This window comes from Pelecanus crispus, chromosome 27 (assembly GCF_030463565.1).
Source record: "Pelecanus crispus isolate bPelCri1 chromosome 27, bPelCri1.pri, whole genome shotgun sequence".
Lineage (NCBI taxonomy): Eukaryota > Metazoa > Chordata > Aves > Pelecaniformes > Pelecanidae > Pelecanus > Pelecanus crispus.
The window spans coordinates 1,729,660-1,744,334 of record NC_134669.1 but is presented as its reverse complement, the minus strand read 5'-3'; the positions used below and the strand labels follow the sequence as shown (position 1 = coordinate 1,744,334).

The 14,675-nt window shown below is 62.6% G+C and overlaps 1 protein-coding gene across 1 annotated transcript; it reads left to right on the top strand.

The window, feature by feature from the left end:
- Nucleotides 1–3,829: 3,829 nt before the first annotated feature.
- Nucleotides 3,830–13,749, top strand: HACL2 (2-hydroxyacyl-CoA lyase 2). Its single transcript, XM_075725226.1, has 16 exons — nt 3,830–3,846; nt 4,956–5,091; nt 5,221–5,422; nt 6,093–6,220; nt 6,322–6,460; nt 6,667–6,778; nt 6,874–6,973; nt 7,795–7,892; nt 9,340–9,476; nt 9,558–9,692; nt 9,783–9,897; nt 11,395–11,564; nt 11,647–11,717; nt 11,808–11,879; nt 11,983–12,088; nt 13,571–13,749. The coding sequence occupies exons 2-16, from the start codon at nt 4,978–4,980 to the stop codon at nt 13,747–13,749; spliced, it is 1,878 nt and encodes a 625-aa protein (XP_075581341.1). The 5' UTR covers nt 3,830–3,846; nt 4,956–4,977.
- Nucleotides 13,750–14,675: the final 926 nt, after the last annotated feature.

The following is a 14,675-nucleotide window of genomic DNA, read 5'->3' as shown; positions in this document are numbered from 1 at the left end:
CTCGGATGCCTGGGTCCCCTCGGCACCCTGGAATCATTTTGGGGGGGGGGGGGTGTCTCCGGATGCCTGGGTCCCCTCGGCACCCTGGGAATCAATTTGGGGGGGGTGTCTCCGGATGCCTGGGTCCCCTCGGCACCCTGGAATCATTTTGGGGGGGGGTCTCCGGATGTCTGGGTCCCCTCGGCACCCTGGAATCATTTCGGGGGGGGGGGGGGTGGTCTCCGGATGCCTGGGTCCCCTCGGCACCCTGGAATCAATTTGGGGGGGGGGGTCTCCGGATGCCTGGGGTCCCCTCGGCACCCTGGAATTATTTTGGGGGGGGGGTCTCCGGATGCCTGGGTCCCCTCGGCACCCTGGAATCAATTTGGGGGGGGGTGTCTCCGGATGCCTGGGTCCCCTCGGCACCCTGGAATCATTTTGGGGGGGGGTCTCCGGATGCCTGGGTCCCTCTGGCACCCTGGAATCATTTCGGGGGGGTGTCTCCGGATGCCTGGGTCCCCTCGGCACCCTGGAATCATTTTGGGGGGGGGGGTCCTCCGGATGTCTGGGTCCCCTCGGCACCCTGGAATCATTTCGGGGGGGGGGGGTGTCTCCGGATGCCTGGGTCCCCTCGGCACCCTGGAATCAATTTGGGGGGGGGGGGTCTCCGGATGCCTGGGTCCCCTCGGCACCCTGGAATCAATTTGGGGGGGGGTGTCTCCGGATGCCTGGGTCCCCTCGGCACCCTGGAATCATTTTGGGGGGGGGGTCTCCGGAAGCCTGGGTCCCTCTGGCACCCTGGAATCATTTCGGGGGGGTGTCTCCGGATGCCTGGGTCCCTCTGGCACCCTGGAATCATTTCGGGGGGGGTGGTGCCCGGATGCCTGGGTCCCCTCGGCACCCTGGAATCAATTTGGGGGGGGGGGTGTCCGGACGCCCGGGTCCCTCCCGGTGGTGACGTCACGGCGGAGGGGAAGTGTCCCCGTCCCCGTCCCCGTCCCCGTCCCCGTCGCTCCCGTCCCCTCCCCGGGGATTTCGCCTCCCCCGGCCGTGACGGAGCCCCGGAGTTTCCTGCCACGGAGCCGGGCCCGGAATTTCTGCCCCCCCCCCCCCCCCCAGCACCCGTGGGGGACCCGGGAAGGGTTTTGGGGGGGTTGGGGGGGGGGTGGTGACACCGACCTTGGGTGCCCAGCACCCAAGGGGCAGTTTTGGGGGGGGGGGGCACGGCGTGGATGTGGCCCCCGCGTGTTTCTGCAGGCGGTTGGGAGCCCCCGTGTGCACGCAACCCCTGGGGCGAGACCCCCCCCGCCATGGGAGACCCCCCCCCAACATGGGAGACCCCCCCCCGAACACCCATGGGAGACCCCCGCCTTGTTAGACCCCCCCCCCCCATGAGAGAGGCACCATGGGAGACGCTCCCCCCCACCCCGTGGAACCTCCCCAAGTGGGACCCCCACGGGGACCCACCCCAAGAGAGACCCCCCCCCCCCCATGGGAGACCCCCCGACGTGAGACCCCCCCCCCCCGTGGACCCGTGGAACCTCCCAAGTGGGACCCCCATGGGAGGCCCCCCACCCAAGAGAGACCCCCCCATGGGACCCCCCCATGTAAATCCCCCCCGAATGGGACGCCCCGGGAGACCCCCCCATGGGAGCCCCCCCAGGTGAGACCCCCATGGGAGCCCTCACAAAATGGGACCCACTGGGAGAACCCCCCCATGGGAGCCCCCCCAGGTGAGACCCCCATGGGAGCCCCCCCCCCCGAAATGGGACCCCCCTGGGAGACCCCCCCATGGGAGACACCCCAGGTGAGACCCCCATGGGAGCCCCCCCCCCGAAATGGGACCCCCCCTGGGAGACCCCCCCCATGGGAGACACCCCAGGTGAGACCCCCATGGGAGCCCCCCCCCCCGAAATGGGGACCCCATGGGAGACCCCCCCCATGGGAGACACCCCAGGTGAGACCCCCATGGGAGCCCCCCCCCCCCCGAAATGGGACCACATGGGAGACCCCCCCATGGGAGACACCCCAGGTGAGAACCCCCATGGGAGCCCCCCCCCCCGAAATGGGACCCCCCTGGGAGCCCCCCCCATGGGAGTCCCCCCAGGTGAGACCCCCAGGTGAGCCCTCCATGTAACACCCCCCCCCCCCGGGGGAACCCCCATGGGGGACTCCCCTGCCAGGCCCCGCCTTCGCCCCCGGCCACGCCCCTTCCCCTGGCCCCGCCCCTCGCCCATGGCCTCTGCCCCGCCCCGGCCGCGCGCCAGCCCCGCCCAGTCCCCCAAGGCCCGGGGAGGCCCCGCCCCTCCTCGCGAGCCACCAATCAGCGCGGAGGGTGGGGGCGGTGCGCGGACGCGTGACGCCAGAGCGCCGGCGGGAGGAGGGGGCGGGACCGGAAGCTTGTGTCACGTGACTCAGGCGGTGGCGCTGGAAGGGGCGGGGCGCCCGGAGGGCGCGAGCTGCCCCCTACCCTCCCGCCCCAAGACGGTACCGCGGGGGCGTGGCCACAGGCGTGGGAGCGTGGGCGTGGTTTAGCGATGTGGGCGTGGCCACCGTGTGTGGGCGGGGCCGTGAGGAGCGGTGCTTCCGGGAAGGGCAGGTGGCTGCGGGGGGGGTTCCTGCGGGGGGGGGCTCCGCGTGGGGACACCCCCGGCCCGGGGTGGGTCATGGGACCGGGGGACACCCGGGGGGGGCGTCATGGGAACGGGGGGGGTTGGGTGGGGGGCGTGGGAGAGGGAGTCCCCGTGGGGGGGGTGTCCCCGGGCCCGGGGGGGTGATGGGGGGGGGGCACAGTAACGGGGGGACCGGGGTGAGGAAGGGGGTTGGGGGGGTCCCTGGGGTGTCACAGGCACCGGGGAGGGGGACACTAGGGACAGGGGTGGCCGCGGTGACAATAAGGACACGGGTGGCAAGGGGGGGGGACACAGCAGGGACAGGGTGGCCATGGGGGGGGACAGGAGGGACAGGAGTGCCATGGGGGGGGGACAGCAGGGACATGGGGGGGGGGACAGCAGGGACAGGGTGGACATGGGGGGGACAGCAGGGACAGGAGTGCCATGGGGGGGACAGCAGGGACAGGGTGGCCATGGGGGGGCACAGCAGGGACAGGGTGGCCATGGGGGGGGACAGGAGGGACAGGAGTGCCATGGGGGGGGGACAGCAGGGACAGGGTGGCCATGGGGGGGGACAGCAGGGACAGGGTGGCCATGGGGGGGCACAGCAGGGACAGGGTGGCCATGGGGGGGGACAGGAGGGACAGGAGTGCCATGGGGGGGACAGCAGGGACAGGAGTGCCATGGGGGGGGACAGCAGGGACATGGGGGGGGACAGCAGGGACAGGGTGGCCATGGAGGGGGGGAGCGGGTGACCATAAGGACAGGGGTGGCCGTGAGGACAGAGGGGACAAGGAACCAGCGGAGCAGCCAAAACGGGGTCGAAAACCCAGGACTGAGCTTGTCCCCTTTGCCACAGGGACCCGTCATCACCTCACCGTCCCCCCGCAGGTACCACCGCCCTGGGTGGGAGGGGGACGACACACGCCAAACCCCAAACCCGCCCCCTAAATGGGATTATTTTGCCCAATTTGAGCCTTTTTTGCCCCACTTCACTCTTGCATTTGCTGCTGGCGAGCTGTACCACCCCCCCTGCCCATTTTATTTTAAGCCCCAAAAGGGGGAAATTGGGGTTTAAGGAGAAAATCCGGCATCTGAATCCGCTCCGGGTGCGGGAAGTGGCCAAAACCCTGCATATTTGGGGGGAAATTAGGCCGGGTCTGGTATCATCCGCCTCTTCCCCTCAGGTCTTTATGCCTGCGCCAAGAATTGCAGCAGACTGACGCCAGGGCGCCGCCGACGCCTTCGTTAGGTGGTAATTATGCAAATGAGCTGGCTTTGGGCTGGCGCCGGGGTTGAGCCAGAGAAATGGTACCGGGTTCGATTAAACTGGGTTCAATTCATTGGGATTGATTAAACTGGGTTCAATTCACCGGATTCATTCATTGGGTTTGATTAAACTGGGTTCAATTAAACTGGATTCAATTCACCGGATTCATTCATTGGGTTTGATTAAACTGGGTTCAATTAAACTGGGTTCAATTCACCGGATTCATTCATTGGGTTTGATTAAACTGGGTTCAATTCACTGGGATGGATTAAACTGGGTTCAATTCACCAGATTCATTCATTGGGTTTGATTAAACTGGGTTCAATTAAACTGGGTTCAATTCACTGGATTCATTCATTGGGTTTGATTAAACTGGGTTTGATTAAACTGGGTTCAATTAAACTGGGTTCAGTTAAACTGGGTTCAATTCACCGGATTCATTCATTGGGTTTGATTAAACTGGGTTTGATTAAACTGGGTTCAATTAAACTGGGTTCAGTTAAACTGGGTTCAATTCACCGGATTCATTCATTGGGTTCAATTAAACTGGATTCAATCAAACTGGGTTCAATTCATGGGATTCAATACATTGGGTTCGATTAAACTGGGTTCAATTCACCAGGTTCAGTTAAACTGGGTTTGATTAAACCAGGTTCAATGAATCGTGTTTGATTAAATTGGGTTCAATTCACTGGGTTCAGTTAAACTGGGTTCATTTCACTGGGTTTAATTAAACTGGGTTCGATTAAACCGGGTTCAGTTCGCCAGGTTCAATTAAACTGGGTTCAATTAAACCAGGTTCAGTTCCGCGGGTTTGATTAAACTGGGTTCAATTCACTGGGCTCAATTAAACCGGGCTCAGTTAAACCGGGTTCGATTAAACCAAGTTCAGTTCATTGCGTTCAATTAATCCGGCTTCAATTAATCCAGGTTCAATTAATTAATCTGGGTTCAATTCACCGCCACTATCCCGGGGCCATCCCAGGGTTTGGGATCGGTGGCACCGTGCCGGTTTCGGCACATCCCTGGTCAGCGCAACCCCGTCTCATGGTTTGGTTTTTTTTTTTCCCCTCCATCCCGGCAACGTTTTCCAGCTCCTGGCACACCGGTATCCCCATGGATCTCCTCGCTGGCATCGGCTGCGCCTGTGCTGGGCTGCTGGCGGTGCTGGCGGTGGCACTGCTGGGGGTGGCGTATCGCTTGGGGCTCCTCTACCAGCTCTGCCATAAGGTAGGATGAAACGGGTGAGAACGCCGCGCTTTTGCCAAAAAACCCACCTATTTTTGAAGCGATCCCAGCCGGCGGCTCGGCAGCTGGCGACGCTGCGCACATCTTCCCGGTGAACTCCTCACCGTGCAGGTGGACCCCCGAAGCCCCCGGCACGGCGGTGAGCTGGTGGCGGAGGTGCTGAAGGCACACGGCGTCCGCTTCCTCTTCGCCCTGGCTGGTGGCCACATCTCGCCCATCTTGGTGGCCAGCGAGAAGGTGGGCATCCGCGTGGTGGACACCCGGCATGAGGCCACCGCTGTCTTCGCCGCCGATGCCGTCTCCAGGCTCTCGGGTGCGGATATGGAGGGGGATGCCCTGGTGGAGGGAGGATTTTGGGGTGTCCCAGCTTGGTGGGGTCCCAGTTGAGCTAAGAAGGGTTCCAAGACTTTGTGGGTGTCCAGGGTCCCTCCATGGTGGGTTTTGTCCCCATTTATCCCTCCCCAGGAGACAATTTGGCAGCTCTGATGTGGATAGAGCAGGGAGAAGGTGATCCCATGGCCGGCACCTTCTCCTGCCCTGAAGGATGGAGGATTTTGGGGTGTCCCAGCTTGGTGGGGTCCCAGTTGAGCTAAGAAGGGTTCCAAGACTTTGTGGGTGTCCAGGGTCCCTCCATGGTGGGTTTTGTCCCCATTTATCCCTCCCCAGGAGACAATTTGGCAGCTCTGATGTGGATAGAGCAGGGAGAAGGTGATCCCATGGCGAACACCTTCTCGTGCCCCGAAGGATGGAGGATTTTGGGGTGTCCCAGCTTGGTGGGGTCCCAGTTGACTTGAGAAGGGTTCCAAGACTTTGTGGATGTCTGGGGTCCCTCCATGGTGGGTTTTGTCCCCATTTTTTTCCCCCTGGACCTAATTCAGCCACTTGGGTGCCGACGAGATGAGCAACCAAGCGTGCCCTGAACCCCCAGCCAAAAATCAGGGTGCAGAGGGACCCCCCACCCCGACCCCGCCAATTCCCTGCAGGTCGCATCGGCGTCGCTGCCGTCACTGCCGGTCCTGGCGTCACCAACACGGTGACAGCTGTCAAGAACGCCCAGATGGCCGAGTCACCGCTGCTGCTCATCGGGGGAGCAGCCGCCACGCTGCAGAAGGTGGGGAGGGACCAAAAAATATCCCCTCTCGGGCCCATTTTTGGGGGGGGGGGGTCCCCCCCATTTTAGGGGTTCAAGGCTCATTTTTCTCATCTCCCCAGGGTCGAGGAGCGCTGCAGGACATCGACCAGCTCTCGCTCTTCAAGACACTCTGCAAAACGTGCGTCTCGGTGCGCGCCGTCCGGGACATCGTCCCCGCCCTCCGCAAAGCCATCGCCACCGCGCAGTCGGGGACCCCCGGTAAAAAATAAAGGGGGGACACCCTAAAAGCACCCCCAGGGTGCTTGGGCGGTGTTTTTTTTTTTCCCCCCGCCGTCACGGGTCAAGCCGGTGTGGTTTGCAGCAGCGTTTTGGGGTGCTGCTGTTGGAATTGGGGGGGGTTTAATCCCCAGAAGTGGGTTTGGGGGTGACAGCGGGGTGTCCCCCCCTGCGCCCCGATCCTGTAGGACCCGTCTTCGTGGAGCTCCCCATCGACGTCCTCTACCCCTTCCATACGGTGGAGAAGGAGATCGGCGGCACCAAAAGTGCCCGGGGACTGCGGGGAAAAGTGGTGCAGTGGTGAGCAGCAGCCCCCCCTCCCCGAGCACCCTAGGGTGCTGCTGGCACCCCAAAGGGTCCCAGCACCCCAATATCCTTGCCCCCCACCCCGGTAGGTACCTCCAAAACTACATCCGTAATCTCTTTGCGGGTGCTTGGGAGCCCCAGGACGTCTCCCCGTTGCCCGTTCAGGTGCCGTTGGCCACCGAGGATGAGGTGGGTTTTGGGGGGACCCCCCCCTCCATGGACTGGGGGTTTTGGGGTGTCTGTGGGTGGGGGCACTGGGGGCTTTTGGGGGGACTGGGATGGGTTTGGGGGGTGGTTGAGGTAGGTTTGGGGTGTGGCAGAGCTGGGGTTTGGGGTTAAATCAGCCCGTTCTGGGGCTGACTGAGCCAGTTTTGGGGCTCAGCCAAGCTGATTTTTGGGGATTACTAAGACAGTTTTGGGGGCTCAGCTGGGCCAGTTTTGGGGCTCAGCTGGGCCAGTTTTGGGGCTCAGCTGAGCTGGTTTTTGGGGCTCAGCTAGGCCAGTTTTTGGGGCTCAGCTGGGCCAGTTTTTGGGGCTGACTGAGCCAGTTTTGGGGCTCAGCAGAGCTGATTTTTGGGGAATGGCTGAGCCAGTTTAGAAGCTCAGCTGAGCCAGATTTGGGGTTCAGCTGGGCTGGTTTTTGGGGATTACTAAGCCAGTTTTGGGGCCCAACTGGGCTGGTTTCGGGGCTCAGCTGAGCCGGTTTCGGGGCTCAGCCAAGCAGTTTTGGGGTTCGACAGGGCTGGGTTTTGGGGCCAACCCTGCCGGCTTTGGTGCCCAACTGAGCCGGTTTTGGGGCTGACTGAGCTAGTTTTTGGTACCTAAATAGGGGCACCAAATTTTGGGGCTGATTTAGCCAGTTTTTGATGCCCAACCGAGCCGGTTTTGGGGCTGACTGAGCTAGTTTTTGGTACCTAAATAGGGGCACCAAATTTTGGGGCTGATTTAGCCAGTTTTTGATGCCCAACCAAGCCGGTTTTGGGGTTGATCGAGGCAGTTTTGGGTCTCAGGTGCAGCGGTGCGCAGAGCTGGTGAGCCGGGCCACGAAACCGCTGGTGCTGGTGGGCAGCCAGGCCATGCTGCCGCCCACGCCAGCCGAAGAGTTGCGGTGAGACGCTTTGGGGACGGAGGAACTGGCTTGGGGAACTGGTTTGGGGACGGATGAACTGGTTTGGGGACGGTGGGAGCCAATTTGGGGGCTGCCGAGCCGGTTTGGGGACAGCTGAGCCAGTTTGGGGATGGATGAACTGGTTTGGGGACAGTTGAGCCAGGTTTGGGGACGGATGAACCGGTTTGGGGACAGTTGAGGCAGGTTTGGGGACAGATCAGCCAATTTGGGGTCTGATGAGATGGTTTGGGGACGGCTGAGGTGATTTGAGAACAGTTGAGCCAGTTTGGGGATGGATGAACTGGTTTGGGGACAGTTGAGCCAGGTTTGGGGACGGATGAACAGGTTTGGGACAGTTGAGGCAGGTTTGGGGACAGATCAGCCAATTTGGGGTCTGATGAGATGGTTTGGGGACGGCTGAGGTGATTTGGGAACAGTTGAGCCAGTTTGGGGATGGATGAACTGGTTTGGGGACAGTTGAGCCAGGTTTGGGGACGGATGAACCGGTTTGGGGACAGTTGAGGCAGGTTTGGGGACAGATCAGCCGATTTGGGGTCTGATGAGATGGTTTGGGGACGGCTGAGGTGATTTGGGAACAGTTGAGCCAGTTTGGGGATGGATGAACTGGTTTGGGGACAGTTGAGCCAGGTTTGGGGACGGATGAACCGGTTTGGGGACAGTTGAGGCAGGTTTGGGGACAGATCAGCCAATTTGGGGTCTGATGAGATGGTTTGGGGACGGCTGAGGTGATTTGGGAACAGTTGAGCCAGTTTGGGGATGGATGAACTGGTTTGGGGACAGTTGAGCCAGGTTTGGGGACGGATGAACCGGTTTGGGGACAGTTGAGGCAGGTTTGGGGACAGATCAGCCAATTTGGGGTCTGATGAGATGGTTTGGGGACGGCTGAGGTGATTTGGGAACAGTTGAGCCAGTTTGGGGATGGATGAACTGGTTTGGGGACAGTTGAGCCAGGTTTGGGGACGGATGAACCGGTTTGGGGACAGTTGAGGCAGGTTTGGGGACAGATCAGCCGATTTGGGGTCTGATGAGATGGTTTGGGGACGGCTGAGGTGATTTGGGGACAGTTGAGCCAGGTTTGGGGACAGATGAGATCGTTTGGGGACGGCTGAGATGGATTTGGGTCCAGATCAGCTGATTTGGGGTCAGATGAGCTGGTGTGGGGACGGCTCAGGCACTTTGGGGACAGACGAGCCAGATTTGGGCCTGAGTGAGTGAGTTTTTGAGCTCAGCTGAGCCGATTTTGGGGGCTGGACCAAGCTGGTCTTGGGTCAAACTGAGCCAGTTTTGGGGCCCTGATAGAGCTAGCTTTTGGGGCCAAACCAAGCCAATTTGGAGCCCCAAATGAGCTGATTTTGGGGCCAAACCGAGCCATTTTGGAGCCCAACCGAGCCAGTTTTGGTGCCTGTTAACGCCCACCTACCCACAGCGCAGCGCTGGAGGCCCTGGGCATCCCCTGCTACCTGGGGGGTGCGGCGCGGGGGCTTCTCCCCCCCGGCAGCCCCCTCCTCCTGCGCCAGAACCGCCGCGACGCCCTCCGCGACGCCGACCTGGTGCTGCTGGCAGGTACCGGGATGGGGTTGGGGCGGCGGGGGACACCCGCTGCGTCCTCGTCCCCATCCTGACACCCCCGCGTGCATCCCCAAGGCGCCGTCTGTGATTTTCGCCTCTCCTACGGGCGTCTTTTCGGTCGCCGTGCCGCCATCGTGGCCGTTAACCGGGACCGGGCGCAGCTCCTCCGCAATTCCGATGTCTTCTGGAAACCTCAGCTCGCTGTGCAAGGTGAGATCCACCCCCCGCCACGCCCTGCCCCCCCTCTCCTGGCCCCGAAATGGGCTGCGTGGGGTGTGATGAGTTGGGTGTTCTCGACAGGCGACGCCGCCTCCTTCGTGGCGCGGTTGGCGCGGAGCCTGCGGGGCTACGCCTGCCCCAAGGACTGGCTGGAGGGGCTGCGCGAGGCTGATCGGAAAAAGGAGCAGGCTAACCGGTGAGCGCCCGCGGCTGGGGACAGGGGTGGGGACAGGGATGGATGCAGGCGTGGGGACAGGGATGAGGATGAGGACAGGGATGGATGCAGGCGTGGAGACAGGGATGAGGATGAGGATGGGGACAGGGATGGGGATGAGGATGGGGACAGGGATGGACGCAGGCTTGGGGACAGGGGTGGGGACAGGGATGGGCTCAGGGACAGGCACAAGAACAGGGATGGGGACAGGAGGGGGGACAGGGAGGGGCATGGATCTTGGCCTCTTTGGGGGTGTCCCCATTCCCAGTCCTTGGGGGATCCCAACCCATTTCCAACTCCAGGACATTCCCATTCCCAGTCCTTGGGGGATCCCAACCCATTTCCAAATGGCGGGTGTCCCCATTCCCAGTCCTTGGGGGATCCCAACCCCTTTCCAACCGGGGTCTCCCATCCCCATTCTTTGGGGGATCCCAACCCATTTCCAACGGGGGGGCTCCCATTCCCTGTCCTTGAGGGATCCCAACCCATTTCCAACTGGGGGGTGTCCCCATTCCCAGTCCTTGGGGGATCCCAGCCCATTTCCAACTGGGGGGTGTCCCCATTCCCAGTCCTTGGGGGATCCCAACCCATTTCCAACTCCGGGACGTCCCCATTCCCAGTCCTTGGGGGATCCCAACCCATTTCCAACCGGGGGTCTCCCATCCCCGTTCTTTGGGGGATCCCAACCCCTTTCCAACTGGGGGGGCTCCCATTCCCAGTCCTTGGGGGATCCCAACCCCTTTCCAACTCCAGGACGTCCCCATTCCCAGTCCTTGGGGGATCCCAACCCCTTTCCAACCGGGGGTCTCCCATCCCCATTCTTTGGGGGATCCCAACCCATTTCCAACTCCAGGACGTCCCCATTCCCAGTCCTTGGGGGATCCCAACCCCTTTCCAACCGGGGGTCTCCCATCCCCATTCTTTGGGGGATCCCAACCCATTTCCAACTCCAGGACGTCCCCATTCCCAGTCCTTGGGGGATCCCAACCCCTTTCCAACCGGGGGTCTCCCATCCCCATTCTTTGGGGGATCCCAACCCATTTCCAACTCCAGGACGTCCCCATTCCCAGTCCTTGGGGGATCCCAACCCCTTTCCAACCGGGGGTCTCCCATCCCCATTCTTTGGGGGATCCCAACCCATTTCCAACTCCAGGACGTCCCCATTCCCAGTCCTTGGGGGATCCCAACCCCTTTCCAACCGGGGGTCTCCCATCCCCATTCTTTGGGGGATCCCAACCCATTTCCAACTCCAGGACGTCCCCATTCCCAGTCCTTGGGGGATCCCAACCCCTTTCCAACCGGGGGTCTCCCATCCCCATTCTTTGGGGGATCCCAACCCATTTCCAACTCCAGGACGTCCCCATTCCCAGTCCTTGGGGGATCCCAGCCCATTTCCAGCTGGGGGGGTCCCACCCCCGTTCTTTGGGGGATCCCACCCACCTTTCCCCCACCCGGGGCGGGGGGGTCTCCCCCAAAAAGGGAGAAGGCAGCCACCCCCACCGCGCAACACCTGAACCCCCTGGACCTGCTGTACCGCCTGGATGCGCTGCTGCCCGCCGAGAGCCTCCTCGTAGCTGACGGCGGGGACTTCGTGGGCACCGCCGCCTACATCGTCCGTCCCCGACGTCCCCTCGCCTGGCTGGACCCCGGTAACGACCGCCACCGTCCCCCGGCACGCTGTCACCGTAGGGGGACACACGCGGGTGACGCCACCGGCCGTTGTCTCCGCAGGAGCTTTCGGCACGTTGGGAGTTGGCGGAGGGTTCGCGCTCGGCGCCAAGCTCTGCCGTCCTGACGCGGAGGTACGGGGGACGCGGTGGCCGGTGGGGACGGCGGCCACCGTTGCCGACCCGCGTGGCCTCATGGGGGTTTGTCCTTTTCGCCGGCGCTAGGTTTGGGTCCTCTACGGTGACGGCTCGCTGGGCTACAGCTTGATGGAGTTTGACACCTTCGTGCGGCACAAGGTGAGATGGTGCCAAAAATAGGGTGAGGTGGCGGCGGGGGGTTGGGAAATGGGGTCTGGTCCCCATGCCAGGGTGTCACCGGTGGCCCTTTTGTCCCCTACAGACGCCGGTCATCGCGCTGGTGGGCAACGACGCGTGCTGGAGCCAGATTGCCCGGGAGCAAGTGGCTTTGCTGGGCAGCAACGTGGCGTGTGGCCTCGAGTACCTGGGTGAGCGCTGTGTCCCCCGCTCCGTCCCCAGATTTGGGGACACCCGGGTGACCCCGCGTCATCCGAGGGTGGATTGAGCCATGCCTGGTGGCATCGTGACACCTTGGGGTGGCTCAAGCTGTGCCTGGTGGCATCGTGTCACCCTGGATTGAGTCGTGCCCCGTGGCACTGCGTCACCCCGGGGTAGGCTGAGCCGTGCCAGGTGTCACCACGTTGCTCTGGGGAGGATCAGGCCACGGCTGGTGGCATCACGTTGCTTTGGGGACCAGCAGGTCCATCAGGTGACCATCGGTGGCCACCTCGCCTCCAGGATCAGGCTATGCCTGGTGGCACCGTGTCACCCTTGGGAGGATTGGGCCATCGTGTCACCCTGGTCAGGCCATGCCTGGTGGCACCGTGTCACCCTTGGGAGGATTGGGCCATGTTTGGTGGCACCGTGTCACCCTGGTCAGGCCACGCCTGGTGGCACCGTGTCACCCTTGGGAGGATCAGGCCATCTTTGGTGGCACCGTGTCACCCTGGTCAGGCCATGTCTGGTGGCACCGTGTCACCCTTGGAAGGATCGGGCCATCGTGTCACCCTGGTTAGGCCATGTCTGGTGGCACCGTGTCACCCTTGGGAGGATCGGGCCATCTTTGGTGGCACCGTGTCACCTTGGTCAGGCCACGCCTGGTGGCACCGTGTCACCCTTGGGAGGATCAGGCCATCTTTGGTGGCACCGTGTCACCCTGGTCAGGCCATGTCTGGTGGCACCGTGTCACCCTTGGAAGGATCGGGCCATCGTGTCACCCTGGTTAGGCCATGTCTGGTGGCACCGTGTCACCCTTGGGAGGATCGGGCCATCTTTGGTGGCACCGTGTCACCTTGGTCAGGCCACGCCTGGTGGCACCGTGTCACCCTTGGGAGGATCGGGCCATCTTTGGTGGCACCGTGTCACCCTGGTCAGGCCATGTCTGGTGGCACTGTGTCACCCTGGTCAGGCCATGTCTGGTGGCACCGTGTCACCCTTGGAAGGATCGGGCCATCGTGTCACCCGGGTTAGGCCATGTCTGGTGGCACCGTGTCACCCTTGGGAGGATCGGGCCATCTTTGGTGGCACCGTGTCACCTTGGTCAGGCCATGCCTGGTGGCACCGTGTCACCCTTGGGAGGATCGGGCCATCATGTCACCCTGGTCAGGCCATGCCTGGTGGCACTGTGTCACCCTTGGGAGGATCGGGCCATCTTTGGTGGCACTGTGTCACCTTGGTCAGGCTATGCCTGGTGGCACCGTGTCACCCTTGGGAGGATCAGGCCATGTTTGGTGGCACCGTGTCACCCTGGTCAGGCCATGCCTGGTGGCACTGTGTCACCTCGGGGAGGACGGAGCTCGGTAGCCCAGTGTCCCCCCACACCGCGCCGTGCCCGGTGACCCTGTATCACCCCAATATCAAACCATTCCCATGGAGGTGACAGGGCCACCACCCTTGTCCCCTCCCTACAGACTACCACGCGGTGGCCGAAGCTCTGGGTGGCAAAGGCTTTGTGGTGGGTCGCCCGGACCGTGAGCGGCTGGACACCGTCCTCCGCGCTGCGCAGGATGCGTGCCGCCAAGGCCACCCCGTCCTCATCAACGCCCTCATCGGCAAAACCGACTTCCGTGACGGCTCCATCTCCGTCTAGGGACGGTGTCCCCAAAATGTCCCGCCCGCGTCCCCAGCAGTGGGGACAGGGATGTTTTTGGGTGACACCGGTGCTGTGTCCCATCCCAGGGGATGACTGCGTCCCCCCGACAATAAAGCAGCAGAGTGCCCGCGCCCACCGTCCCGTGCCATCAGTTTGGGTGCCAACACCCTGGGGACCCCCTAAGTGACATTTTGGGGACTGTCACCCCCCCTCCCCGCGCTTTGTGGGGACAGCGTCGCGCCAACACACGCACAAAGCCCGCCGGCGAGTGCAGCTTGTGTCATTTATTGCTGGTGATGGTGACAAGGCAGTGGCAGGGCGAGGGGGGGGTCAGGCCACCCCAGGGGGGGGACAGGGGACAGCTTTGTCACCCCCCCCCAAGCCTGCCTGCACCCCCTGCCCGGGCGTTTTAACACTGGTGGCTCGGCCTGGCCAGGGCCGGTGGTTTCACATTCAGCTGGTTCCTTTAAGGCTAATACTGAGCAAGGCTGGTTTTGGGGAGGGGGGGACAGATTTTTGGGGAGCCCCCCCCTCCGCCGTAACACTGGCAGTGGGTTTATTTTGGGGGTAAAAAGGGGTTTTTTTTGTCGTTGTTGCAGGCTGCGGTGACGGCATCCACCGTCCATCCATGCACACACACGCACACGAAGCTCGAGTAATAAATAAAGCTCAGCGCTCCCGTACCGGTAGCAACCCCCCCTTTGGCGGGGGGGAGCTAAAAAAATAAGGGGGGGGCCCCCCAGAGAGGGTGGGGGGGGGTCCCTGCTGCCACCCAGGCTGGGCACGGGTGGCAGGAGGGAGCCCCAGTGCCCTTTTTGGGGTGCACATGCAGCAGGGAAAGGGGTTTTGGGGAGCGTGGGGGGCAGCCCCCCACCAGCCTGAGCAATGGAGGTCATGGACCCTTGTCAATATTTCCTAATACT